This window comes from Rhinolophus sinicus, chromosome 18 (genome assembly GCF_057876585.1).
Source record: "Rhinolophus sinicus isolate RSI-liver-muscle chromosome 18, RSI-T2T, whole genome shotgun sequence".
In the NCBI taxonomy this organism is placed as follows: Eukaryota; Metazoa; Chordata; class Mammalia; order Chiroptera; family Rhinolophidae; genus Rhinolophus; species Rhinolophus sinicus.
The window spans coordinates 50,026,231-50,053,368 of NC_142518.1; the positions used below are offsets into that span (position 1 = coordinate 50,026,231).

General features: G+C 39.3%; 1 protein-coding gene and 1 long non-coding RNA gene across 2 annotated transcripts; one reads left to right on the forward strand and one right to left on the reverse strand.

Moving 5' to 3' along the window:
* Window positions 1–990: 990 nt before the first annotated feature.
* Window positions 991–10,655, reverse strand: LOC141569657 (uncharacterized). Its single transcript, XR_012493378.2, has 3 exons — window positions 10,383–10,655; window positions 9,201–9,308; window positions 991–1,661 (listed from the first exon to the last, which is right to left on the reverse strand). It is a non-coding gene; the product is annotated as an uncharacterized LOC141569657 (long non-coding RNA).
* Window positions 10,656–10,860: 205 nt separating this feature from the next.
* POU3F4 (POU class 3 homeobox 4) lies at window positions 10,861–14,649 on the forward strand. The gene has a single exon (XM_019717601.3). It carries the CDS (start codon window positions 10,925–10,927, stop codon window positions 12,008–12,010), a length of 1,086 nt encoding a protein of 361 aa, XP_019573160.1. The 5' UTR covers window positions 10,861–10,924; the 3' UTR covers window positions 12,011–14,649.
* Window positions 14,650–27,138: the final 12,489 nt, after the last annotated feature.

Sequence of the window (27,138 nt, forward strand, 5' to 3'; positions counted from 1 at the left end):
TTTCAGGCTTTAAATATAAACTTTGTATATTGAGTTCCCTGCTACTAGGAAAAAGGGGTGGGGGGGAGTGCTTGAAAAGTGTAAGCATCAAACCAGAGGCAATTTAAGAAAAAAAAATCAAGCACAACTCTGCCGTAAGAAAAGATGAAATACTGCCATTTGCGACATGGATGGATCTTGAGATTATTATGCTAAGCAAAACAGACAGAAAAAGTCGAGAACCATATGACTTCACTCATACGTGAAATATAAAACTGAAGGCAACAAAGGAACAAGACAAACAAATAAAGAAACAAAAACTCATAGACACAGACAATAGTTTTGGGGTTACCAGAGGGTAAGGGAGGAGGGGGGTGGGAGAAGAGGATAAAGGGGGTCAAATATATGGTGATAGAAGGAGAACTGACTCTGGGTGGTGAGCACACAATGTGATATGTAGATGATGTATTATAGAATTGTACACTTGAAGCCAATGTAATTTTACTAACTATTGTCACCCCAATAAATTTAATTTTTAAAGAAATCAAGCACTTAGATCAGCATCTAAAATAACCATAGCTCTTTTCTTCTATGGGCTTTCATGATTATATATGTGTTGTGGGTAGCACTCAGTCTTAAAACACAAATAAAGCAAAACACATTTTCTACACTAGAATTGCAGTTATCTTCCAGATGAAGTCCAAACTTTTGAATTATTGTCCCTCAATACCAAATGAAACTACATTTGAGACTGATCATTTTCAGGCTTCATTTATATGTGCTTTTATTTTTATTTTCTGTTATATTAGCAATATGTAAACAATTCAATTTATTTAAATATTTTTCTATTTATATTTTTAGCACTCCCATCACTTGGTCAATCCAATTTAAGGAGAAAGATATTTGAAAACATTATCTCCAGCTAAATTTCAGTGTGAACAAGTTTTAGCTTAGAGATATATAAATGACAGAGATACAAATTAAAACATCACAATGATGTCTTCACAAGCATTAGGTTAAGCTTTCCACTTTATTTCAACCTATGTGTTTACATCTCCACTTCCTTCACCCTACATGACTGTCTCTGCCAATAACAACTGCATATTTTGTAAAGATTTATTCAGTTTCTTAAAGTACATTTTGAAAACTGTTAACATAATCTAGTGGCATAATCTTGCATTAGTCTCAAGATCATAACATATTTTTAAAGTAATTTAAAAATAACTCCACATAACACCCAATATTTAAGTCATTGAACCTTGAAGCTATAATACGTATGCCTTTTATATTAATTTGGAACAACTAAAGCTTTCTTCTCTATGCCAATTCTATTTTAAGAGTTTTTTAAGAGTTTTTTTTTTCCTTTTGATATATGTTTTCCACAGTTCATTTCGATCATGGTTCATATCGCAAAACTGCTTGTGACTGCAAACTCCTGCACATGTGCAAAATATTCTGACATCTTTACTGCAATTTAAAATGTGGTTAGATTATCTAGTTTGGTTTGTGTCCTTTTACCTGCAGCTATAGGGAGACTGAAATTAAGTTCTCAGCTCTTGATTAGGAAAAAGCATTGGAAAAGTAAATAGATCTTAACAGAAAAAATTTTTTTTTTGCCTCCAGTATGAGTGATGTATGTTGTATGAGTTATGCACTGCAAAGCGGAGGAAGACTTCTTTACCCTGCAAAAGGAAAAGTAAAACATTGAAAAAGGATTTTAATGAAATCATAACATTAAAATAGTTTTATATTAAATCCCGCTAATTTTCTAGGTGAAGGCTGTGAAGTGAATGTGAGGAAACATTAAAAGGGAATTGAATTTGCATTCCTTATGCTACAGGCACATGTTTACATGACCTTTAAAACAGAATTAAAGCTGTATCATCAGCAGCTGTAGGCAATTCACATTACTAAGGCAATCAAATCAAAATGCTAAGCTAACTATAAAACATAAATTAAACGGATATAGAATCATCTGAATTCACTAGGTTTACTTGCAATCTACTTATACGCTACTAGTCATTTCAAAGCAGTTTGCTGATCCAGTAAATCAGAAATACTCCAACACATCTGAAAACAGTGTCCAGATACAAGTACATAAGCTAGGAACATTTTAACATATTTTTCTCAACAAAGCTCCATCATTCATCAGAACTAGCTTACTCAATGATCATTACTTACTTTCAACAATGAACTCCAAAAATAAGTATTCCATGAAGACACAATGCTTTCTGATATGTTGTACATGGCAGAGATGATTTTTACTTCCAAACAAGTATTTGGAAAAGTTTATAAAGAATGCTTAAATAACTATATTCTGGTTTCCTTTAATAACATGAATAGATGTCACACCTTTTAAAATATGGAGGTAGGATAGACTATAAAATAGAGTTTTAAATCCAGTTGTCTGGGATGAGACTTTCTCCAAAGAGATAAAAAGAGAAGAGTAAATATACACATATTTATAATGTGAGTAATCATCTGACTAGAAGTGTTTTTAGAAATCTTGGTCTCTTTCCATGTCTAGTAGTAAACTCTCAGGAAAAAAACACTTTCTATCTTTCCCTAAGTGTTTCTATTTGCATGTTATGAATTATTTTCTTCCTTTTTAGAAAACTTTGCAGATTCCTTGATAATACTGAAAACATACAGAATACGTTTGAAATGCAGTTCTTCTACTTTGAAGAATAAGGAAAGGGAAGAGGACACAAATGCTTCTCTTTCACTGATGTGGGTGTTTGTATAGGACAAATCACAGTTCTGTACAAAGCTGCCAACTAGGTGTTAAAAGAAAATCAAATTTCCACAGCTATAAGACTCAGTTTCCACAGAGCTGAAATCCAGTCTTAGAGTTCAGATCATTTTTGAAGGCAATTTGCACTGAAATAGATCTGTTCTTCGATATGCAAAGGTTCAGCCATGTAAACTCTCTCTCTCTCTCACAGACACACACACACACACACACACACACACAGGTGTTCATGATCTATTTGTTTAAGGAGAGAGGGCATATTTAATGTTTACATCAAGTACATCAAATGCCTGTGGAAAAAGTGCATTTAAAGGTAAAGATAATAAGTTCCCACTCTACCACTGACTTACACCCCCTGCCAGGCAAGCCTTCAGATGGTATTTCATAGAAATGTACACTTGAAACCTATATAATTTTATTAATCAATGTGACCCCAATGAATTTAATAAAATTAAAAAAAATAAAGGTAAAGATAGGAGCAGATGTAATTGAATTATAGTTTAACTGAAAACAGGAACCCCAATCTCTCTCCAAAAGTAGTAGTAAAAAGAGGGTAGGTAGGGGAAAGAAGAGAGCTTCATTCTCACTATCATTTGAGTAAGATAAAAGGAATATTTAGCATGTACAAAAGAAATTTCAGTGTCGTTATTTAGATTGTCCAGAGTTTCCTTAGTAGCCTAAAGTTTCTCTTTCCCCTGTTAATTGTTAAAAACAGGAAATTTGTTCTTTTTAAGGAGGAGCAGGCAGGTTTAAATCCTGCTGCCCTCAATGTGATCTGAGTTAGCATCTTAGTGCCTGGACAAAATATTTTAGGGTGATTATCACATTCAACACACACAAGAAAAGTTATGGTGATGCTGCCCTTCTAAGCACATCCAAAGGGAGGGTGCCATTGAGGCAGAGTTGCAGTAACATACAGCATTTGGCAGTGAAGGACCTGGGCCTTGTATCCTGGAAAAGGGTCACCTTGAACACCTTTACCTTTGTGCTGGCCTAGAGAGGGAGACATTGGGCTTAGGAATGGTCAAGGGGCCCATAGGGCGAGGGACACAGGCTGCCCAAGGACAAGAATTCTTGGCCAGGCTGGCCAGTCTCAGGGGATTCGGAGAGTTTCACTGCTGGCTGGCCCCTAGGCTCACAGCTCACATAGCTGCCTTGGTGCCAGCTCTTCTAGGCCATCGCTCCCTCCCTCCATTTCCAAACAGGGAAATTGAGCTTCACCTCTATCCTAGGAATCCTGCTCCAAATAGAGGACAAGCACCTGGGGAAGGCAGGGAAGTGAGTGCCAGGAGGCTGGCAAAATAAGCCCCTTACACTGTCTGCCCAATTATCGAAATAGGACCCATTTGGCCCAAAGAATGGTCATCCACCGAGTTATCTCGGTGCATATCTCAGTTTAACATGCCCACCTTAGTTCTGGCCCAACCACCTCTATCTAGGATGTATCTTACAGGCTAAGAGCAGCTCTAACCACTGGGCTTCATCCCAAGATTTTAGCCAGGTGACCCCTGAGGTGAGAGAACCAGCTTTTGCCCAGATAGCCCCCCCTTCCACCACTCAGGCTGTGGACTGAGCTTTGGGGCAGCTCCTAGATTCTCTCTGGCTCTGACTCCCTACATATTGGAGCTATGGAGTTTGGGTTCCTGGTAACACCAGAATTGAAACCAGGTAGTGGTGGCCAGGGGAGCTGACTCACCAAAGGGAGATCTGGTGAAGGTCTGGGTTCTTTTGCCGGCTGCCTGAGCACTTGTAACTTGAAAAGAAATTCCAAAAAGTTCTTGGATATAAAACACACACACACACACACACACACACACACACACACACACACACACACATCTGCAGGAAGCTGGAAAATGAAATACCAGATCAAGTGGATCTCTTCTCGAAGCAGGGGAGCCAAATTGATTCCCTCAATAGGGAGTGAGGCAAAATACAAGAGTTGTGTACTCAAAGAAAAGTTATAGGAGATGGAGATTTTAACAGCACTCAGGAAACCAACACCCCTCCCCCAAGAACTAACACAACAACAATCACAACTAATTTTGGAAGCACTAATATTCTTGTAAAAAATGAGTTTCCAAAATGTCCTTGCAAAGTGGACTTTTCTCCACATTTCTCTCTCTCTCTCTCTCTCTCTCTCTCTCTCTCTCTCTCTCTCTCTCTCTCTCTCTCTCTCTGGACAGATGATAGATATATATAAAATATGCATTTTATAGCTATAGATATTTAATCAATTTTTCTCTGAATAATCAGCCCTCTTCCTTACCTAATCTCCCAATAATCGAAATTTCTGAATAATGATAACAGATTAAATCTGGTTGCCTGCTTATTCTCAAATGTGATATGGGTTCTTACCCACTGTGGGGTCTGAAAATAGTAACGTGAGCCCCAAACACTCAGGAGATTACTTACTAAATGTCTTTTCCTAGAAGGAGCCTATATTTACATCTGTAATCACATTTCCCATTGTCCCATCACCGCACGGAGATGCAGAATGCCTGCCATTTCAATAAATACTATTTACTAAGAAGGGGTGGGGGGTGCGATGCAGGGAATACCGATCTCCGTTGTGAATGAAGCCAGAGCATTCTTACAATCTTGCACGTTAAAACGCTAATCCGTCCGTGAAGAAGGAAGTGCATTGCAATTTGAGGCGGCTGTAGTAACTAGTGAAGTGACTTACAAAAAGCGTCTAATACTCAACTAGATGACTTATTGATGCTTCGAATACCGATCCGCAGAATTTAAATAGATCATCTCTACGTGCCCTCTGATCGACCATGCAGCTGAAACTTTTTTTCTCTCGTCTTTAAATACTCCCATCATTTCTGACCTTAAGAAAAACATTCAAGATACAAATAATAACCAGCATCATGGTTTAAATTTGGAAACATTCTGCCACTCCATTAAAAAAAAAAAAAAGGCAATTCCACATGGTGTTTGTATTTTGTACAACTGTCAACTGTATTCCTCAAAACTAGGCTCTGTCTGCAGTACAAAACAAGCGACTGGCAAACGACCACAGTAATTCCTAGACACCCCAAATCCTGGTGCCGGGAAAATGATAAACACGGAGTACTGCACAATAGCTCTGCCTCCATAGAGCTCGTTCCCTGGGAACCTGTGAGAGCAGGGTTCACCCGTCGACAGTGGTAATGGCAAGAAAAGTGACCTCAGAAGAGAAACTGAGACTGGATCAACACCACCTTGCCAACGCAGCTATGGGAGCCAGCATCCTTTCCCTCTGAAGTGAGGGTCTCTATTGTCCCTGTCTATCCTCTAACCATCCTGTCAGCCGCCCCAGCCACACAATGTCTCAGCACTTCCCCACTGACATTCGATTTTGCTAGCAAATGACTAGTGTTCTTTAAGATTGAGGTATTTGTATTAAATGTTTCATGAAGAATATTTTATTTTTTAAATTACCCTGTGTCTCCTGCAGCATTCGCTGCTGTATGCTATCACACCTCTCCCTCCCTCTCCCCTTTCCTCTAAAGATTCTTTTCCTCACTGTAAAGGAAAGCCAACAGAGATCTAAAAATAATGAACCAATTGAGCTTGAATCAGTATGGGCTAATGTCTGCTAATGCCATCTAATTTTTAAAAATTCTTCCCCAGAATATTACGAGCCCCTTACCTTCCCCCACGCGGTTTGCCAAGAATTAGAATTAGAAGAGGGGGTGGTGAGAAGAAGGAGAAGAAGAAGAAAAACAACAACAAGGACAACTGTAAGAGGAGCTACAGTGGGCTGGTGCTCTGAAGGGCAGCTGTGTCTCACATCAAGAAAGCCTCATAAACTCAGTGTACAAACACCAGGAAAAAGGTTTCTTTTTCTGCGGCTTTCAGAAACTATTCAATTGTTTCCGTTCCCTTATGAGCTCCCCCATTATAAAAAGAAACTATATACTTGTCGCTACAAAGCCCAATCTCGTCCTGTTTCCAAAGTAAATTTGTGTTGAAGGTGAAGTTTTTCAATCTTGGGTTCATGTCTATGTGCCACGACCTACCGACCCACCGTCTGGAGCTTCTTGCTGTATTATAGACATTCAAATCTGGCCTTTGGATTTCTTTCCTGAACCCCTTCTCCATCCCCTGCCAGCCCCAGCTCCAAACTGCCTCCTCCTACTCCAATTTGTACGGATAATGAGAACGATTCGTAATCTACACCCATATGTGAAATCTACAAGAGGAATAATCCCCATGGCTGGGGCGCTTTCTGAAAGAGCCTGGGCACAGGCTGCCCAGCTGCAACCATGCTCGTGTGCTTCCACAGGAGCTCAACCTGAACCACATTAATCTGCTTAATTTCTTTTGTGAGCCCTTCCTTGCTTTAAAAAGGGGGAGAGAGGGTCTGTGAAGTCTCTCAGGAATTGTTATATATCCTTAAATCTTGTGAGGGAAGAGAGCCACTGTGAATCCCCATGTTACAAATTGAATGAACATACAGGTAAATCAAACGAATCTGAATTGCTTTTTAAAATTAACTGAATTGCCCTCTTAGAAACCAAGCAAAGTGATGGGTAGGGTGAGATGGCAATCTGGGGTGTAAGGGCAACCCAAGAAGGAATGAAGTTAGTACCTTGTACTGGCCTCACAAGGAAATCAAAACCTTTGCAGCCTGGCGGGAGACAGGTGTGTAGACTTGCTAAAATTACAATTTGTCGACTTGTAAATCCGGCTCCTCTCCAGGGCAACTTTTAGCTGCCCCAGTCTGGTAGGGTTGGATAGTTATTATTATATTCAAACCATAGCTCTAAAAGGGATGGGGTAAATCAGATCTGAAGACCCAGCAGTGGACTTCAAGATCACGGTGAGAACACCAAGCTGTGTATATAGCCCAACTACCCAAGAGAGCAGGTTTACCAGTGGTAACTTTGAGTTTAAGGCAAAATGCAGTCTATGAAAAATAAGTTACCAGCTCTTTGCAACAGTAACTTCACACGGACTTATTTTTCTCCCATGTCCAGACGGGGTCGTTTCTATTGAATGAGGCTCTTTCATTTTGCATGGGGCAGGGGATTTGTGACCATGGTCCCCCCTTTTATTCCTCTCGCTATGGAAACCCAGATCATGGGGAGAAATATGCAAGGCTGAATAAAGAGAAGCCACAGAAAGGAGCGCTTGAGAGCGGCATCTGTTACACTTGGGAAGTTAGACTGACAGGAGTAGGCAAAGGAAACCTCTCCAGTAGATTAGTTAGAACAGCAAGAAGATTTGACTATATGCAGATATTTTCTTAAAAAACAACAACAACACAAAAAACAACACCTTAAGTCCAAAATAAGATACTATCACAGCTGCTCCAGGATGTGCTTGCACCTGAGTTTAATAGGTGGTATCTATATTCATGGGAACTAATTTTTTAAAACAAAAAGAAAGACAAAAAAAGATAGGGAGAGAAGGAGGGAGGGGGAAGAAAGAAAGGATAGAAAAAGAAAAAGAAAACCGACTATGTTGGGTTTTGCTCCTGACAGAAGGTATTCTCACATTAAAAGACTGCAAAACAAACGTATAAAAAAAAACCTGTCCCTGAGCACAGCTACACCCTACTCTATACTCCCCTGGACCAAGCCTTAGGATAAATAGTCTGAACCATTTTTTCAGGTCTGGTAAAAAGCAGTTGCCCAGGGCAGAGGCCGAGGGCAAGCGGAAGGTTGATTTTAAGAATTTAGGGAAATCAGAATTGGAAAAGGAACCCTTTCTTCTTCGTGCAAAAGTCTTATCAATTGATAATTGCCTTAACCCCCTGAATGGTCAGACTAAGATTAGCAATTCTTTCACCCAAACGCAGCTGCCACGGTGGGGGTGGGGAACCCACCGCCAGCAACAACATGGCAATGATCATGATCTTTTTGCTAATATGGTTTCTTCAATGTGCTTCCTTCTGACCTCTAAACTGACCCAACACAGACAGACTGGCAAATGGATCCTTGAACAGGCAGCCTAACAGAACACCTGAAAACTTTTATTTTTGTTTGATTTTAACAAGCTCTTTTTTTCTTCAGGAAGCAAGAGTTCAGGCACAAATCAGACTGCATTCTTGCAAAGGAAGATACACACAGTTGGCAGTAAAGAAAGGATGTTCCTCGGCAGAAAAAGAACAGAGAGAGAGAGAGAGAGAGAGAGAGAGAGAGAGAGAGAGAGAGAGAGAGAGAGAGAGAGATTATATGCAGATAAACCTTTACAATAGGACACCAGCAAATGAATCCACAATTTCATCTTGAGAGAGAAGGAGGAGGGGGAAGATGGCAAAGATCTTCTCTGCCAACAATTACTAAGTGTTTATCCTTTTTTAAGAAATATAAAAAGAAATATATCTCAACCAGATGCCAGATTTTCCTGCCTAATAGATAGTTTACATTTACCAACATAAGCTCCTATTGCTCTGTGCTCTCATAAAAAATTACTTATTTCACAGGAAATAGATGCTCTTTAGCTATATAAAGGAATGGCAGAATACGCTCACCTTGTTTTTATTATTTCTCACTTTCTTCCATTTTCTTCAGATCTGTCTTCTTAGAGAAACTAATGCCTTAATGACTTTCTGGTAGCTGCAAGCCTTCTTTTATTTCTCCTAAATATATGAAAATGTATGCAAATTTAAATCAAGCTTAACCTAGGAGTTCTTGTAATATATTTAATGGAATTTCAAACCAATAAGGGGACTCTAATGCTGTCTTCCGTAAGTGCAAATATAATTATGCAGCTAGGTTACCTCCAAAATTATGCAATGAAAAGTCATTTTTTAACTTCAGAGATCGCGCTGCGTATCCGGTGTTGCCTTTTCCCAGCTAGAGCAAATCTCTGCATTTCACCCGACTCTACTTACAAGCAAAACCTTTGCATGGGGCTGTGGAGCACATGAACTTGTCCTTCCTTAACCTATAAAAACTTAGGGGTACAAGTCTTTCCTCTCTTTTTCTCTAACCAAACTGTAAAAGCTGTCCTGTCTTCTCAAGCTGAAAGCAAATTCAAGCTTGATGGGGATGGGGGGAGCGGTAATGTCAAACAGTCTGCTCTCTCTCTCTCTCTCTCTCTCTCTCTCTCTCTCTCTCTCTCTCTCTCTCTCTCCAGGGTACACTAAATGATTCCCATTTACTTCAACTTGTCTGCAATGGGGGTTGGGGGAATACATGTTAAAAACGATTTTCCCGAAGGACAGCATCGGGTGCAGTAGCGGGAATGTTTTCCTGTGTACCTATTGAAAGCGGGTCTGCCGAAAGTCTGCGGTGAGCGTGAGGGAGGGCGGCCGGCTTCGGCAAGCATTGCCTCTGACAGAAGTTTTGGGACCGCTGGTGGGAGCTAACATGGAGCCATAATAAAAACCAAGTCTTCCAACTGACCAACTGGATTGGAAGGAGAACTTCAAAGTAACTGAATTTTGCCAGTAACACATTAGATTTTACTTTCCCAGAGTCTTCCAGTTTTTCATGCCCTAAATCAAAAATTTCAGAAGAAACTGTGCATCTCTTAGATGTTTTCTGACCTTGGTATGAAGTTTCTTATAAATGATAAAACGAAATAAGTAAGTCGAAATAGCAGTTATTGGAACCATGAACGTCAGTCTTAACAAACTTTGAGCGAAGACATTCCTTTGCTCAAAGTTTGTAGCAAGGTTTTGTTTTGCAGTCCCCCACACATAACTTACCCAGAACGCCAAGTGAATCTGAGAAAAATCCATATTCGCCAAGATCTAGATGACATTTAAACTGGTTATATTATTTTCTAAATATTTTTTCTTTCTCAATTTGGGTTAACCTAAATAATCTAAGAGGAGTTCTAAAACCAGTTTGCCGCCTCACCCCAAGCACATACACAAACACGCATCCCTCTCATCCTTCCCCATCCACTACAAACACGGTGAATAGGTGATGGTGGTGGGGGTTAACCAAGTAAGCTGCCGCCGCCACTCAGCGCGAGGCAGCCAATGGAGCCTAAAGATTTGATGCACTTCCTGCTTGGGTCTCTCTGAAACTCTCGAGCTTCGCCAGCCTAATTTGGAAAGCTAGCTCAGCCTCCCTCACTGCCATTGGCCAAAACCGCGGCAGGCCAGGCCGAGACGCGTTGTAATTGGCCACAGCGGATGCCGGTAACTCGCTCTCTCGGTTTTGGCTCCCCCGCACCATAGATGTCAAAGGCTGAAGCTGCTCCCTTTGCCACATTAGAACTAGTAGGGGATCCTCACCGACCATGGCCACAGCTGCCTCAAATCCCTACAGCATTCTCAGTTCCAGCTCCCTGGTCCATGCGGACTCTGCGGGCATGCAGCAGGGAAGTCCTTTCCGAAACCCTCAGAAACTTCTCCAAAGTGATTACTTGCAGGGAGTTCCTAGCAATGGGCATCCACTCGGGCATCATTGGGTGACCAGTCTGAGCGACGGAGGCCCATGGTCCTCTACACTGGCCACCAGCCCCCTGGACCAGCAAGACGTGAAGCCCGGGCGCGAAGACCTACAGCTGGGCGCGATCATCCATCACCGCTCGCCTCACGTCGCCCACCACTCTCCGCACACTAACCACCCGAATGCCTGGGGGACAAGCCCGGCTCCGAACCCGTCCATCACGTCGAGCGGCCAACCCCTTAACGTGTACTCGCAGCCGGGCTTCACCGTGAGCGGCATGCTTGAACACGGGGGACTCACCCCACCACCGGCCTCTGCTTCCGCACAAAGCCTACACCCCGTGCTCCGGGAGCCCCCAGACCACAGCGACCTAGGCTCGCACCACTGCCAGGACCACTCGGACGAGGAGACACCAACCTCGGATGAGTTGGAACAGTTCGCCAAACAGTTCAAACAAAGAAGAATCAAGTTAGGATTCACGCAGGCTGACGTGGGGCTGGCGCTGGGCACACTGTACGGCAACGTGTTCTCGCAGACCACCATCTGCAGGTTCGAGGCCTTGCAACTGAGCTTCAAGAATATGTGCAAGCTGAAGCCGCTGCTGAACAAGTGGCTGGAGGAGGCTGATTCGTCCACAGGGAGCCCGACCAGCATTGACAAGATCGCTGCGCAGGGCCGCAAGCGCAAGAAGCGAACCTCCATCGAGGTGAGTGTCAAGGGCGTTCTGGAGACGCATTTCCTCAAGTGTCCCAAGCCTGCCGCGCAGGAGATTTCCTCGTTGGCAGACAGCCTCCAGTTGGAAAAAGAAGTGGTGCGTGTCTGGTTCTGTAATCGAAGACAGAAAGAGAAAAGAATGACTCCACCAGGGGATCAGCAGCCGCATGAGGTTTATTCGCACACCGTGAAAACAGACACGTCCTGCCACGATCTCTGACTGCAGGGAGCGAGCAAGCGACCGGCGGCACAGAGAGCAGAGCGGGATTTCTCTTTCTCTCCCACCCTCTTCCTTTCACTCCAGCTTTATTATTGCTATCTCTCTGGTTCTCTCTCGCTCTTACTCCCGTTTTTTTTTTTTTTTTCCTTTTCTCTCTCTCCCGTATTTTTGTTGTTGTTGTTGTTTTTGTTTTTTAAACAGGGATTCTAACTTATAAGAAAGGAAACACACACACACACACACACACACACACACACACACACACACACACAAGCAATCAGGCTTCTTAACGCTGATACACAAGTTTCATTAAGCAGTACAGAAGGGAACCTCATATCCCCTGCCGCCGGGGCAACAGTTTCTTCCAACCTTTTCTGCTGATCAATACATATTGTTTACTTTGAGTAAGGTTTGTTTGGTTGCTCCTCTCTAGCAAGAAGTGGGGTAACAGGGGACGGGGTAGGGATGGGGGAGGGGGTGGGACGACAGATGTGTGCCTCTGAATAACCTTTCAGCGCCTTGGTTATAGCAGCTGTATTTCAGGTGAAATCTGTTTTACAATAGACTAGTTTTGCATTTTTTAAAACTTCTATAGCGTTTCTAAATGTCTGCGGTGTTTTATTACAAGCTGTACACAATATTTGTGAGATAATTTGTATCTAATCGATCACTCCACATTATTATTGCTATTATTATTCCTTCATTGAGCTGATGGTTTTTAATTGCTTAGGGAGGGGAGGCTGGAATGAAGAGGGGGAGAGATGTGCCTACCCATTCACCCAACCCCCCATCCCGAATCTGTGGAGAAGAGAGGATACAATGGAGAGAGTTGTTGCTGATGATTACATATATATATATATATATATATATATATATATATATATATATATTCGTGGGCGGAGTGCCTAGGATGGGCAGAATAGGCAAGCTGATTGGGTTTGCAAACTAGTGTGAAGTAGGAGAGACGATTTTGAAGGTTTCTGCCCTTCCTCCCGGAACTCTGGAGCCCCTGAAGGCTTCCACAACGCACAGCGCAGATCCGGGTGCCTGAGAAGGATTCGGCGGCAGCGCCGGGGCGATAGAGGTCAACCTGAGGAGCCCAGAGGGCTCCGCACCTACCGGGGACCGGAAAGCCTGCACCAGGAGCTCCCCCAAGGGCTCCGCACCTAGCCAGGCCGACAGCAAGCGCGACCCCACCTCGGCCCTCCTAGGCAAAGGACTTTGCCTTCACACACACAATTGATTTCGCTGGAGACAACGACCCGGAGACGCTGGCAGCAGACTGGGTCAGCGCCTCCCAGTTCGGTTCACCTTCAGTTCACCGCCAGCTCCTTGAATGAGAAATCCTCCGGGAAGGGGTGGGGCGGAGGTGGAGGACAGGCGCTCTCAGCTCTGTGCAGAATGACAATGAAATGATTGGCAAAGGTCACAGGGATTTTGGTCTAGCCGTGTTACCACCCTCTTTCCCGTGCGTGTAACCTCTGTCGCTGAGTGGGCTTACCGGGAGCCGTCTCCATGCCTCGGACAAGCGCAGCTGGTTTCTGAAGCCCATCGTGACGACTGAGCTAGATAGCGAGCGCCAGGGCGGTCTGTTTTTTAATCTCTCTGTGTGTCTCTCTCTGTGTGTGCGTGTGTGAGCGTGCAAACGTGTGTGTGTGTGTGTGTGTGTGTAGATAGTTGTGTGTATCGTATTACTATTTACAAAAAAGCAAAAACTACAAAAAAATCTCGCTAAGCTGTATAGAGATCCAAAAAAAAAAAAATGCAGTTGCCATTGCTTTACTGCTATCTCTCAAATCCACATGCCAGGTCCACAGATGCACCTCATTCCCAAGGAGCACACACATGTGGGCCCCGGCCAAGCACCCAACACCCAGCCGCTGCCCGCCAGACAGGTCTGGGAGTTTCGTATACCAGGGCTCACTGCCTAGCCCGGCCTCCAGGCGCAACTTCCGCAGACAAAGCTTCAAACTACCTAAGGACCAAAAAGCCTAGGGCCCCTTGTGGAGGATGCGCTCGTATGGGCTGCCAGGATTCTGGTTCACCACACTGTGTCTCCCCCAGCTGCAGGTTGAAGAGCAAGAGTTAATTCAAATCCCGAATCCTTTTCTTTTTTATCAAGCCTCTGCATTCTGTTGGTAGTTGGGTTTTAGTTCTGGGATTTTTTTTTCCACATTGAGTTCATGTTTTACAACTGTTAGGGGGTTTTTTGTTTCGATTTTTTTCTTTGCAGTTAAGCGCTATGATTCCAACCTGAGTTAACCCAAATATTTCTGCCGACTTTATAATTGTACAGTTTTGTATATTAAGCGTTTTCGAAGTTATTAATTTAAAGAAAGATCATTTAGTTTATTCATTTAGTAACTGATGTATAATAAACGCTATTTTCATTAAGAGTTGCTTTTTCAACTATTTTATTCAAATTGCCTATTGCATTTGCCAGCAATTATTTATTTTCAATAAATTCTGCATTGTGTTAAAAAGGAAACTTTCAAAGATGAGTTGGGTGTCAATCAGAGAATAATTCGCTTTAATGTTTGATGTGAACAGTTTTAGTCAAGGGATTTATATTGACACAATATTTTATTGTTGTAAAAGATTAAAAAGGTTTAAATAAAACATTTTCCAAAAAAAAAAAATCTTTTTTTCCCTCCTGGCTGTATTGTGTGGTGTGTGAAGTGAAGCATTTAAACAGGGGCACTTTCTGGGTGAACAGCGCATCTGCTTTGCTTCAAGTTGGAAATCATTAGTCATTGTTTTGATTCTTGATTTGCTCCCTCTGACTTTTGGCCTTTCATACAGTTGCACACACAGCAGGGCCTGTTATCCCACCCACACCCATGCTCACGCAAAACATACCCCAAATGGTGGGAAACACTGTGTGGGGAAGGCTGGCCTGGCAGAAGATTCATTTCAGGAGGTGCAATCTTTTTAATGTTCTAGGAAAGGAATCTCTCCCTCCCTCCCTCCCTCCCTCCCTCCCTCCCTCCCTCCCTCCCTCCCTCCCTCCCTCCCTCCCTCTCTCTCTCTCTCTCTCTCTCTCTCTCTCTCTCTCTCTCTCTCTCTCGTCCAAAAGATAGACCCTTCTCTGCAACTGTCCCTCCTGAAATTGGACCCAGACCTTCGCTGAGGCATTCATTTTGCCTAGCTGCAACCACCTCTCCTGTTTTTCTTTCCCATTCCTGCCTGGTGCCCTTCTGGTAGGTGAGACCCCATTCTCCTAATGAGGTATGGGGAAATGACTACATGTAAGGAAATGTGCTCTCATTCTTAAGGCTCTGTTTGGGCGCAGGAACTCCGGTAAACTGTCGTTCGCTTTAGCGTTGTCCAACTGAGGCTAAATTCTGTTCATTCCTATTTGAGTTTTGGGGGAAGAAAAAAGATTGCACAGAGACATTGGGAAGAAAAGTTTGATTTATTTCTCTTCTTCCCACTTGTACATACCATTTAAAATCTATTATTTTATCACAAGACCCTCAATAAAATAAAGGACCTATAGTGATGGTTGAGAAGTAATTTACTAAATCAGAAGCAGTTATGTTTTAAGGCTTTGTAAGTACACATACCTTATCCAACTTTTTTGGGGAGATGAATATCAAACAATAGACAAGATATTTAACTATAAACATAAAACCCTCCTCAGTTCATACCCTGAAGTTTTTTTTTTGTTTTTTTTTGTCAGACAGAGCAAAATTATTTAATCATTTTAATAGGTAATCATTATCACATGTAATGTCTTGCAGTTTTCAGATTGCCTAATCATTTACAGCTGCACAGTGCACCAAGCACATGTGAGTGTTGTGTAGAAAATATGCTATATGTTGTATATGTACTCATGGGTATATTTCTCTTTATAAATAATTCTGATGTTAGAGAGATGTGTCTACAAACACAAAATCCAGTCTTAAACCTATTGGTTCTCTTTTGGTTCATACCAACTAACCTCTTTCTCTTTCAATATCGTATAAATTTTTAAATTGATTAAAAAGTTATGACTTTTCTTACTAAAGTACGCAGAAATCAAACTAGCAGTGTATTCTGAATTCTAATGGAGCTACAGCAGATATTTTAGGAGATAGTTATATACATAGACATTTATCACTATCAGTATTTTCACTATGTATTACTGATAGATATATTTTATACGCATTTATGATAGTTGTTTACTGCCTCTTTTCTTTCCCTCAAAATATAACCAAAGCCTAGTTGGCTTTTATGATGACCTCCTTACCAACCTCATTATATAATTAACATTACATTTTCATTAAAATTCAGGGGATGTTGGTACCTCTGCCTGGGACATTCTTTGTATTGAGGTTGCCACCACCCTATTCCCAACCAAGTCCTTTGTAGGAGAAGCAGTTTTGACCTCAGTTTCTCTCAGGCCTTCGAAGCAGTGGCTCTCTCTCCCACAATAAGAATTGGTGGGTTCAAAAAACAATAATACTTCACCATATTTAACCAGGTAAATGCAAAAAAGTTTCATCCTCATCACCTAATCGGAGCAATAGAAAATGAAGGGATTGGGGGGTGGGGTGGGATGTGGAAAGAGTAAGCATCTAGGTGCTTCAGATATGTAAACAAAGTCAAATATGGGAATCAAGTATACATATGCATGGACACATTGGCTATCTATACAGCAGTGACTTTCTGAATGCATAACAAAAGGGAAATGGATTATTAATCTCCAATGTGTTTCTTTCCAGCAAGAAAAGAAACATTATGTGTGGAAACCAGTTTCTTATATTTACAAAGAAAAGGATAGGGGAAACCGTTGCCTAAATTAGTACATGAGCTGTGTTTGTCTTAAAATCAAATACTGTTCTCTTGGAAGTATTTAGCATTCAGATAGTTCTCTTGCTCCCAAGTCAGGATGCTATTGCTTTAATTTTCTGTAGGCTATGAGTAGCCTTAACATAAAATTCTGTTTTTATTTAAATTATATTTTTAATAAGAAGGCAAATAAAGAAAGGGGAGAATGAAGAAGGAGAAAAAAATTAGACGTAGAAAATAAAAAGACATAGTTTTACAAAGAAAAGAATGTACTTTTCTCCACCTGTTAGATCTGTTTAAAGACACATGTGGAACCTCAGAATTGGGAAGTTAATTCTATGATTTAGTATTTAAAAATCCAAACATGTGACCTTTTCAGAAATGTTTTGAAAGGAAGAGAAAGTAATAGTGCAAAACAATAAGATGTGAATTTATATCACTCACACTCATCAATTCTGTAAAATAAAAGGATAAAACATTATTTATGCACGCCCCCAGATAGTAGTTTTAAAAATAGTAATCCTCCAACTTACTCATTTACACATGTTAATTTTTAAAGCATTAAGAAAAGTGAATATAAAATATATTTTAAATCAATTAAGATGTTTTTCTTTTATAAGATAAAATAAGTACATCTTTTCTTAAGAGCACTGCTCTGATACAACATTTCCAAAATTAGGGGATCATTTAAAAGAATGCAGTCTCAAAAACAAGTTCCAGTTGACTTCTGTTACATCTAAAAAAAGTTGGGGTAAGGGTATCAAATACAAGGACCTAAACTGTTATTCCTGTAAACAGAATTCACAAAATTAAACTCTTGTACCTTCTGGTGAAAAATGCATCAGATTACTATGCTTTCTTTCATAAACATGAGTATAGAACTTATACCTATTCATTCACCCATGATCTAACTCATTAGCTAGAACACTAGGTTCTCTTTACAACACTATTTGTTATCAAGGAGGATTTAATATAAGATGGGCGCTTCTTGGATGGCTTCCAAGGGGGCTTGTTTACTCAACTATCAAAAGGACCTTACTATGAGGTGGCTTCACTTTCTAAGGGAGGAAATCATGGGACAGCTTGCTTTTGGGTGAAACTCTACTGTATTTAATACATGTGTGTGGACACGTAGCCACAACTGTAAACGTGCTCCCTCTTCCCTCTCCCTCCCTTTATCCCCAAAGTTGCACACAAACAGGGTGATTTAACAGAAAGCAGACTGTTCTCAATGACAGAAAATAAATCAACGCATTGACCAATTGATTAAGTATGTCTTTTCATCTCTCCATCTACTCAAACTGTGTCCACAGTACTCTGGCATAGTCAATTGAAAAGAGAAAAAAAATCAGTCTATCAAACTCTTGTTTTATCTAGATAACGTTTGAATGATCCTCCTCCAAATTCACACACACACACACACACACACACACACACACACGCACACACACTGAATTGACTGCTTGCATTGTCACCTTGTAAACAATGTCTGTAATATATCAGGATCGATTCTTGAGAGAAAGGGGGGTCATATAAACATTTTTAATATTGATTGCTTTTCATCTTTTCAGTTATTTTTCACATACTGGAGAATCTCATTATAATGTGGCTGATTATCTCCCAGATTTGACCAGACCAGAGACCAGCCTTCATTCTTCCCCTTGTCCCCCACCCTTGCCACTGTTTCACAGGCATGGAAAAATTCTGCTATAAAAGTTAGCATGTACAGTGGGTGTTAGTATCCTCCCACCAGACCAATATTAAAGAGAGGTTTCTTCCACAGAATTTATATCTGGCAAAAGATTTTCCCTTCCATAGTACTTACAATCTGAGCACAGAAAACCACACATATACCCATACCACCTACTAAGACCAGTGCTTGATGTCACATTATTTTTAAGCTTCATTTTCTTTTTTTTAATTTATTTTTTAAATTTATTGGGGTGACAATTGTTAGTAAAATTACATAGATTTCAGGTGTACAATTCTGTATTACATCATCTATAAATCCCATTGTGTGTTCATGGGGATCAAATATATGGTGATGGAAGGAGAACTGACTCTGGATGTCACATTTTTAAAGCACAGAAAATAGAGGACTATGGATCAGGGCAGTAGTTTACTGGGCTTCAAATGGCACATAATTCCCAATGCAGAAAAAAGCTATCTGCGTGGACTCGTTGCACAGAGGAATATTATTTTTCTTAATGTTTTACTATTTACAGTCGACCTGTGGAGGTATTGATAGTATTAATGTTTAATTAACCTCATATTTTTTGCCACAGGAGCACATGTATATATACATGTAGAAAAGGTCAGAATCAAAGGCAACTGTCCGTCTTGAACCTGTGGTCGCCTAGAAAAAAAATCAGAGTTGTGAGATCTATTGGCATAATCAAGAACTGTGCCTGTTCAGAACAGTATACAATAAATAGCCACTGTTAAGGGATAGGGATTGACTTACTCAGAAATGAAAAGCAATGTTCTACAAATGAATTCCTTTCATCATAGGAAGAGAAGATGAATGTGTTTAACCTAAAATTCTGAATTCTGAGCCTTTTGAGTGAGAGTGGTTGAAATTCTAGATAAATATATTTTCCTTAATCACTTTCATATTCCATGCTATATCCTGAGAGAGAAAACCCGAACTTCTCCAGATTTCACATTAAAAGTGAAACTAAAGTACTATTTCAAAGTAGCTCTTTCATCCACCCCGAGTTCTCCCTCCATCACTGTCCATGGGTGATTGGACAGTGTTGGTTCCATCGTTGGTCCCCACCGGCCTCCTTAGGGCAAGTCTAAGTAAGTTGGTATGGAAAGGATTGCAGAAGAAAGGGCCTGCTACCCACCCTGGCAGCTCCAGTCTCTCATCTAAAACGGAAGCTCAAGTCCTTTAGTCTCTTCTACTGCTTAGTGCCCTGCTTCTGCATGTCCTGGTATAATGTCTTTTGTAGAATTAGAAAGGTAACCAGCTTTCTTTCAAATGGATTTAAAATATGTCTACAAATGTATAATTTCAAAATTGCTGATTGGAAATAATTTTATTTTCTGGAGCTTTCTCTTGCACCTCATTTGCACTTTGTACTGTGTTTATGTATGATTTAGAGAACTCACAAATAGAAGAATTTAAAATAAAGTCAATAATAACCTTTTCAACTTATGCTCCTACCTTTCTTCTGTAAAGATCCCTAGGCACTTTTAAAATGATGTATACACTATACTCTGCAACAACCAATATGCAAATCACAACAAAATGACTACTTTAGGACACATAAAATGACCACACTCAGTCCAGGAAAAAAACTCATTAATATCAAAAGGAGAACTGTGCACCATTGAAGGGCAGTATATGCCATGGGTCTCATTCATTGCTGTATGAGAACATGAAAGTACCTGGGCTCACAATGCAAAGAAATAAAGTTTTACATTTTAAACTCATCATATAAGAGAATAAAGACAAATAGGATTCACACAGAACAAATCATAATAGTTGGTTAAATTTGTCTTTGAGCCTCTTGGTGAAAAACAAGTTATTTGGTAAATGAAAGATGAGTGATACTCAAAAGTAATTGTGTATTTATGATATGTAATATTTTAAATTAAAATTGTTACAAACATCTGTAGAAAAAAAGCTTAAAAGGACAAATAGTCAATTTTAAAATAACAGTCTCTTGGATACTTATAATTATACACAAACACACAAAATTATAATACACACTCTAGACTAATTGTTTTAAAAGTAACCATTGAAACTGTTCTTAAGCTAATAATCACCACGCAAGTAACTCCCTCACCCTCCACAAACACCACCCATGTTTCAGTCTGAATTTTGTGAAAATGATCAAGTTGTTCAGATGATGGGGGGGGTGAATTTAATATATTTTAAATGTATTAAAGTAAAGGAGACTTTCAGGGCAGAGACCCTCAATATTAAGTTGGTGCGAAAGTAATAGCGGTTTTTGCAATTATCTTTAACCTTTTAAACCGCAATTAGTTTTGCACCAATCTAATACTTCAATAGAGAGTAATTTATTTTCTGTCTCACTTTTAACCCCTTTTTACAATGAGATATGTGATACAAATGGCAACTTCTCTTTCGTGAAAGCAGTGCAAACTGTACAATCATTGACTTCTGATAATATGCAAGATTTCTTTTTCTGAAAAACACATGAAAAAACCAACCTACCTGCAATGAAGCTGAGTATTTACTGGAAAATACTGTTTGCTCTAAACTCTTTGTGCCTGTCCTGACTCTGTTCCATGCCTCTGGCTGTCAAAATTGTGCAGTGCCTGCTCAAAGCTCAATGTCAAATTAAAAAGTGACAAGAATGAGGCAGCATAATAATAGCTTAAAGCTATTCTCCACCTTTCCACATACACACATATGAAAAAACCCACTAATTTTTTTAGCCAAAAAATATGTTCAGATTATATAAATTGGTAGAATAAAAATAGCAACATCCAATTTAATAAACATATTTATTGAGTGCATACTACTGCAAGCCATTGTTGGGATGGGATATGACAGGTGTGGAATAAGGTATGGACTGTGCTTTGAGGAGCTAATAATCCCTAGGGAAAATAGAAATAAGATAGAAATGTACACAACTAACTGTTAATTAAGTAAGAGCTGGAGAGTGCTGGAGATAATATACTGTGGCCATTCTGAGTATCATTACTCCATATTTTTATTGTTACTTTTTATAATGCACATTCATCCTCAAGCACATTATTTATTTGTGCCATGTAGATAACACTGTGCATCTTTGTTGAACCCCAGGTAGACAAAATTGTTAGTGGACTTATATGTATAGACACTAAAAGTTATAGCACTATTTGCAAATTCCTAAAGTTGAATTTAGCCAGGATGAGCTTGAATATTTTGTAAGAAAAAATTTTATAAGGGATAGAGTATAGAAGGATAAACACATTGCAAGCTTCTAAACCTTGCTCTTGTCCCTCTTCTCCACACTTTGAAAACTTGAAGTAAATGGCAAGTAACGGGAGCAATGCAAAATATTACCCTCCCTTATTTTCATCTCTTTCCCAATTAGAAGATTAGTCTATCCTGCAGTTCTGTAGCTATTAAGTTGTGCTTGAGTTTAGGAGAAGTGAAAGCCTCACTAGCAGGTGCTGAGAATCATACTCCAAAACAATGAAACAATGAGATATTGAGCAATTGTTCTATGGATAATATTGTATGAGGTTTATGTCATGGTAAAAACAGTAGGTGAAAAAGAGCATGAAAATATATTTCCAGACCAAAAATTTTTGTTGGAAAATTTAAGGGTATTGTTATTTAAAGAAAAAAGGAAAAAAGAAAAATGCAAGTCTGGCAAGCACTTTTTGTAATCAAATTGTAACTAAAAGCCAGCCTTACTGAGATTTTTTTGTGCCTTTCTGTTGACTCGCAATGGATGAAATCACTTCTATGAATTCAGAAATCTGTGGGGAAATGGCACTGATATTTAAAGTGTAACTGTTTAGTTGACTTGTTAGGATGATTTTTAGAGACTGAAAAAAACTCAATCTCTAACAAAGACTCATTAAGTACAGAATTTATTCTGTCATCTTTTTGTCTTTTCTTTATGTATTTTTTCCCCTTTCCAAATGCATTCAACAAAATGAGGCTTATAGCACTATTTCAAATTTTCCAATTTGGAGGGGGGGGAAACATGGTCAGTGTGAAATATGTTCCCTAACACTGGTAAAAAAATGAGAGGAATAAAAAAATCATTCTCAGTGTGCCTGTATTTGCACTCTTAAATAAGCATAAAGTAATAGGAGGCAGGGTCATGTTTATCTTAGGCGAAAGGGCTAAAAACACAGTGGACAATCTCATGACTGTGCTGTCCTCTTAACAAGGCCTTCTAAGACAGACTGCCACCACTGTTAGCCATGCTTTTCAGGGACCAGAGATAAAACTTTGAGTAGAGTCACATAAGTGCAATAACAAGCACTGCTCCAATGGAACACTGACTGAGCAAATTCATTCGAGGTTGTCAGAAGCCAACCGAGATGTATTTATGTCAATACCTTGGTTGTGATATTGTATTATAGTTTTGAAAGATGTTACCATTGGGTGAAACCTGGTAAAGGGTAGGCTTGTCTTTCTATATTATTCCATACAACTTCATGTACATCTACAATTATCTCCATAAAAATTTTATTTCAAAAACCAAGGCACAATTTTAACAACTATAAATATAGATGGTACAAATCCTTTTTATGTCATTCAGTAATTTTCATGATTCTAAACATCGATCTTTCATTTTTCTCACTTTATCTTTTCTGTGAGAGAAGGATGTGTTTGGGGGAAGCAGTATCTGAATAAAACTAGCCTGTTCTAGTTCTTCTTGAACTAGAAATAAACTCCTGTTACTGGTGCTTATAGAGCCCACAAACACACTGACTCTGGAAATCCTGGTTGCCCATCTAAGATGTTTTCTGATTGCTTAATGGTCTGCTCCTAGATGAGTTCACTGCTTACAAAACTAGTCTGAGCTCTAACCCAGGGAAAGACAACACAATTAAATAGGTACCCAAGGAATAATCCCCCAAAAAATAGGTATGGTTTTGGGGAAGATGTGATTTTAATGATTCAAGAACCACTCACTAATTCAATAAGCATTTACTGAGCACCTGCCACATCCCAGAATTTTAAAGTGATTGCAACTTTTGGTGATTGGTTTTGTACATTGAATTTTGACATCGTTTTGAATTCCAGTTCTGCAGCTTAACTACCTATGGGACATGGAGCCAGTTCTTTACCTTTTCGGTTTAACTTTCTCCTCTGTAAAATGAGAATAATAATAACTACACCTAACTAATAGTGTTACTGTGAAAATTAAGAATACAATATATGTAAAATGCTCAACTTAGTGCCTGACACATAAAAAGTATTCATTTGACATTACTACTTAATGCCCTGCTCATTTCTCCTCTTTTCCTATGTTCTATATTTATCAGGAACATGGAAATATGGTTGAAATTTATCTAAACACAGTGGAAGGGAAATTCTTTTTTTTCTTAGTTTTTTTAATTTATTGGGGTGACAATTGTTAGTAAAATTACCTAGATTTCAGGTGTACAATTCTGTATTACATCATCTATAAATCCCATTGTGTGTTCACCACCCAGAGTCAGTTCTCCTTCCATCACCATATATTTGATACCCCTTACCCTCATCTGCCACCACCGACCCCCCTTACCCTCTGGTAACCACTAAATTATTGTCTGTGTCGATGAGTTTTTATTTCTCATTTGTTTCTCTTATTCTATGTTGTTTTGGGTTTATATACCACATATTAGTGAAATCATATGGTTCTCTGCTTTTTTTTGTCTGACTTATTTCCCTTAGCATTATACTCTCAAGATCCACCCATGTTGTCACAAATGTTCCTATATCATCTTTTCTTACCGCCGAATAGTATTCCATTGTGTATATATACCACAACTTCTTTATCCATTCATATATCGAAGGACATTATTGTTGTTTCCATTTCTTGGCCACCGTAAACAAAGCTGCAATGAATATTGAAGCACACGTGTCTTTATGGATAAATGTTTTCAATTTTGGGGGTAGATACCCAGGAGAGGGATTGCTGGGTCATACAGTAATTCTGTTTGTCATTTTTTGAGGAACCTCCAAACTGCCTTCCATAACAGCTACACCAGTTTGCATTCCCACCAACAGTATATGAGGGTTCCTTTTTCTCCATAGACTCTCCAACACTTGTTACTATTTGTCTTGTTGATGATAGCCATTCTGACTGGGGTGAGGTGATATCTCATTGTGGTTTTGATTTGCATTTCTCTGATGATTAGTGATGTTGAGCATTTTTTCATATGTCTATTTGCCATTTGTATGTACTCTTTGGAGAAATGTCTCTTCAGGTCCTCTGCCCATTTTTCAATTGAGTTGTTTGTTTTTTTGTTGTTGAGTTTCATCAATTTCTTGTATATTTTGGCTATTAGCCCCTTATCGGAGGCACAGTTTGCAAAACTCTTCTCCCATTCAGTTGGTTGCCTTTTTCTTTTGTGGATGGTTTCTTTTGCTGTGCAGAAACTTTTAAGTTACATATACTCCCATTTGTTTATTTTTGCTTTTACTTCCATTGCCTTTGGAGTCAAATTCATAAAATGCTCTTTTAACCCAAGGTCCATAAGTTTAGTACATATGTTTTCTTCTATGCAGTTTATTGTGTCAGGTCTTATGCTTAAGTATTTGATCCATTTTGAATTAATTTTGGTACATGGTGACAGATAGCATTCCAGTTTCATTATTTTGCATGTGGCCATCCAATTCTCCCAGCACCATTTATTGAAGAGGCTGTCTTTGCTCCATTGTATGTTTTTAGCTTCTTTGTCAAAAATTATCTGTCCATATTTATGTGGTTTTATTTCTGGGTTCTCAATTCTATTCCATTGGTCTATGTGTCTGTTTTTCTGCCAATACCATGCTGTTTTGATTATTGTAGCCCTGTAGTACAAGCTAAAGTCAGGGAGTGTGATACCTCCAGTATTGTTCTTTTTTTTTTAAGATTGCTTTGGCTATTCGAGTCTTTTGTGGTTCCAAACAAATCTGATGATTTTTTGTTCTATTTCTTTAAAAAATGCCATTGGGATTTTGATGGGCATTGCATTAAATCTGTATATTGCTTTGGGTAATATGGCGATTTTAACTATGTTGATTCTTCCAATCCATGAGTACGGAATGTCTTTCCATTTCTTTGTGTCTTCTTCAATTTCTTTCACAAATATCTTATACTTTTCAGCATATAGGTCCTTCAGATCCTTCGTTAAGCTTATTCCTAGGTATTTTATTCTTTTTGCTGCAATTGCAGAAGGAATTATTTTTTGTGTTTCTTTCTCTGAGATTTCATTGTCAGTATATAGGAAAGCAATGGACTTTTGTACGTTGATTTTGTAGCCAGCAACTTGACTGTATTCATTGACTGTTTCTAACAGCTTTTTGGTGGAGGCTTTAGGGTTTTCTATATGTAGCATCATGTCATCTGCAAAGAGTGATAATTTAACTTCTTCATTCCCAATTTGGATGCCTTTTATTTCTTCCTCTTGCCTGATTGCTCTGGCAAGGACTTCCAACACTATGTTGAAAAGCAGAGGGGTTAGGGGACAGATCTGCCGTGTTACTGAACATAGAGCAAAGGGCTTCAGGTTTTCACCATTAATCACGAGATTAGCTGTGGGCTTGCCATATATGGCCTTTATTATGTTAAGGTATTTTCCTTCTATACCCATTTTATTAAGTGTTTTAAACATAAATGGATGTTGTACCTTGTCAAATGCTTTTTCTGCATCAATTGATATAATCATATGATTTTTGTCCTTTATTTTGTTTATGTGATGTATCACATTGATGGATTTGTGGATGTTGAACCATCCTTGTGTTCCGGGGATGAACCCCACATGGTCGTGATGAATAATCTTTTTAATGCATTGTATTCGACTTGCTAGAATTTAGTTTAGGATTTTTGCATCGGTATTCATCAGAGATATTGGTCTGTAGTTTTCTTTTTTTGTGCTGTCCTTACGAGGTTTTGGTATCAGGGTAATTTTGCCCTCATAAAATGAGTTAGGGAGTACTGTCTCTTCTTCAATTTTTTGGAAGAGTTTGAGCAGGATTGGTATTAGATCCTCTTTGAAGGTTTGATAGAATTCAATAGTGAACCCATCTGGTCCTGGACTTTTGCATTTGGGAAGGTTTTGGATGACTGATTCAATTTCATTACTGGTGATCAGTCAGTTTAGATTTTCCAGTTCTTCATGGCTCAGCCATGGAATGCTATATGTTTCTAAGAACGTGTCCATTTCTTCTAGATTATTGAGTTTGGTGGCATATAGTTCTTCATAGTATTCTTGGATGATCTTTTGTATTTCTGTGGTGTCAGTGATAACTTCCCCTTTTTCATTTCTGATTTTGTTAATTAGCGTCTTCTCTCTTTTTATCTTAGTGAGTCTAGCCAAGGGTTTGTCAATTTTGTTAATCTTTTGAAAGAACCAGCTCTTTGTCACATTAATTTTTTCTATTGTCTTTTTGTTCTCTATTTCATTTAGTTCTGGTCTGATTTTTTTTATTTCCTTTCTTCTGCTGACTTTGGGTTTCATTTGTTCTTCTTTTTCTAGTTCTTTAAGATGTAACATGGGTAATTTATTTGGGATTTTTCTTGTTTTTTAGATAGGCCTGTAATGATATAAAGTTCCCTCTTAAAACTGCTTTTGCTGCATTTCCAGGATTTTGGTAGGATGTATTTTCATTGTCATTTGTTTCTATGTATCTTTTGATCTCTCCTCTAATTTCTTCTTTGACCCAGTCCTTCTTTAAAAGTATG

What these genes read in the sequence shown, in the direction of transcription:
- POU3F4 (XM_019717601.3), top strand. Translation starts at nt 10,925, where the DNA reads ATGGCCACAGCTGCCTCAAATCCCTACAGCATTCTCAGTTCCAGCTCC.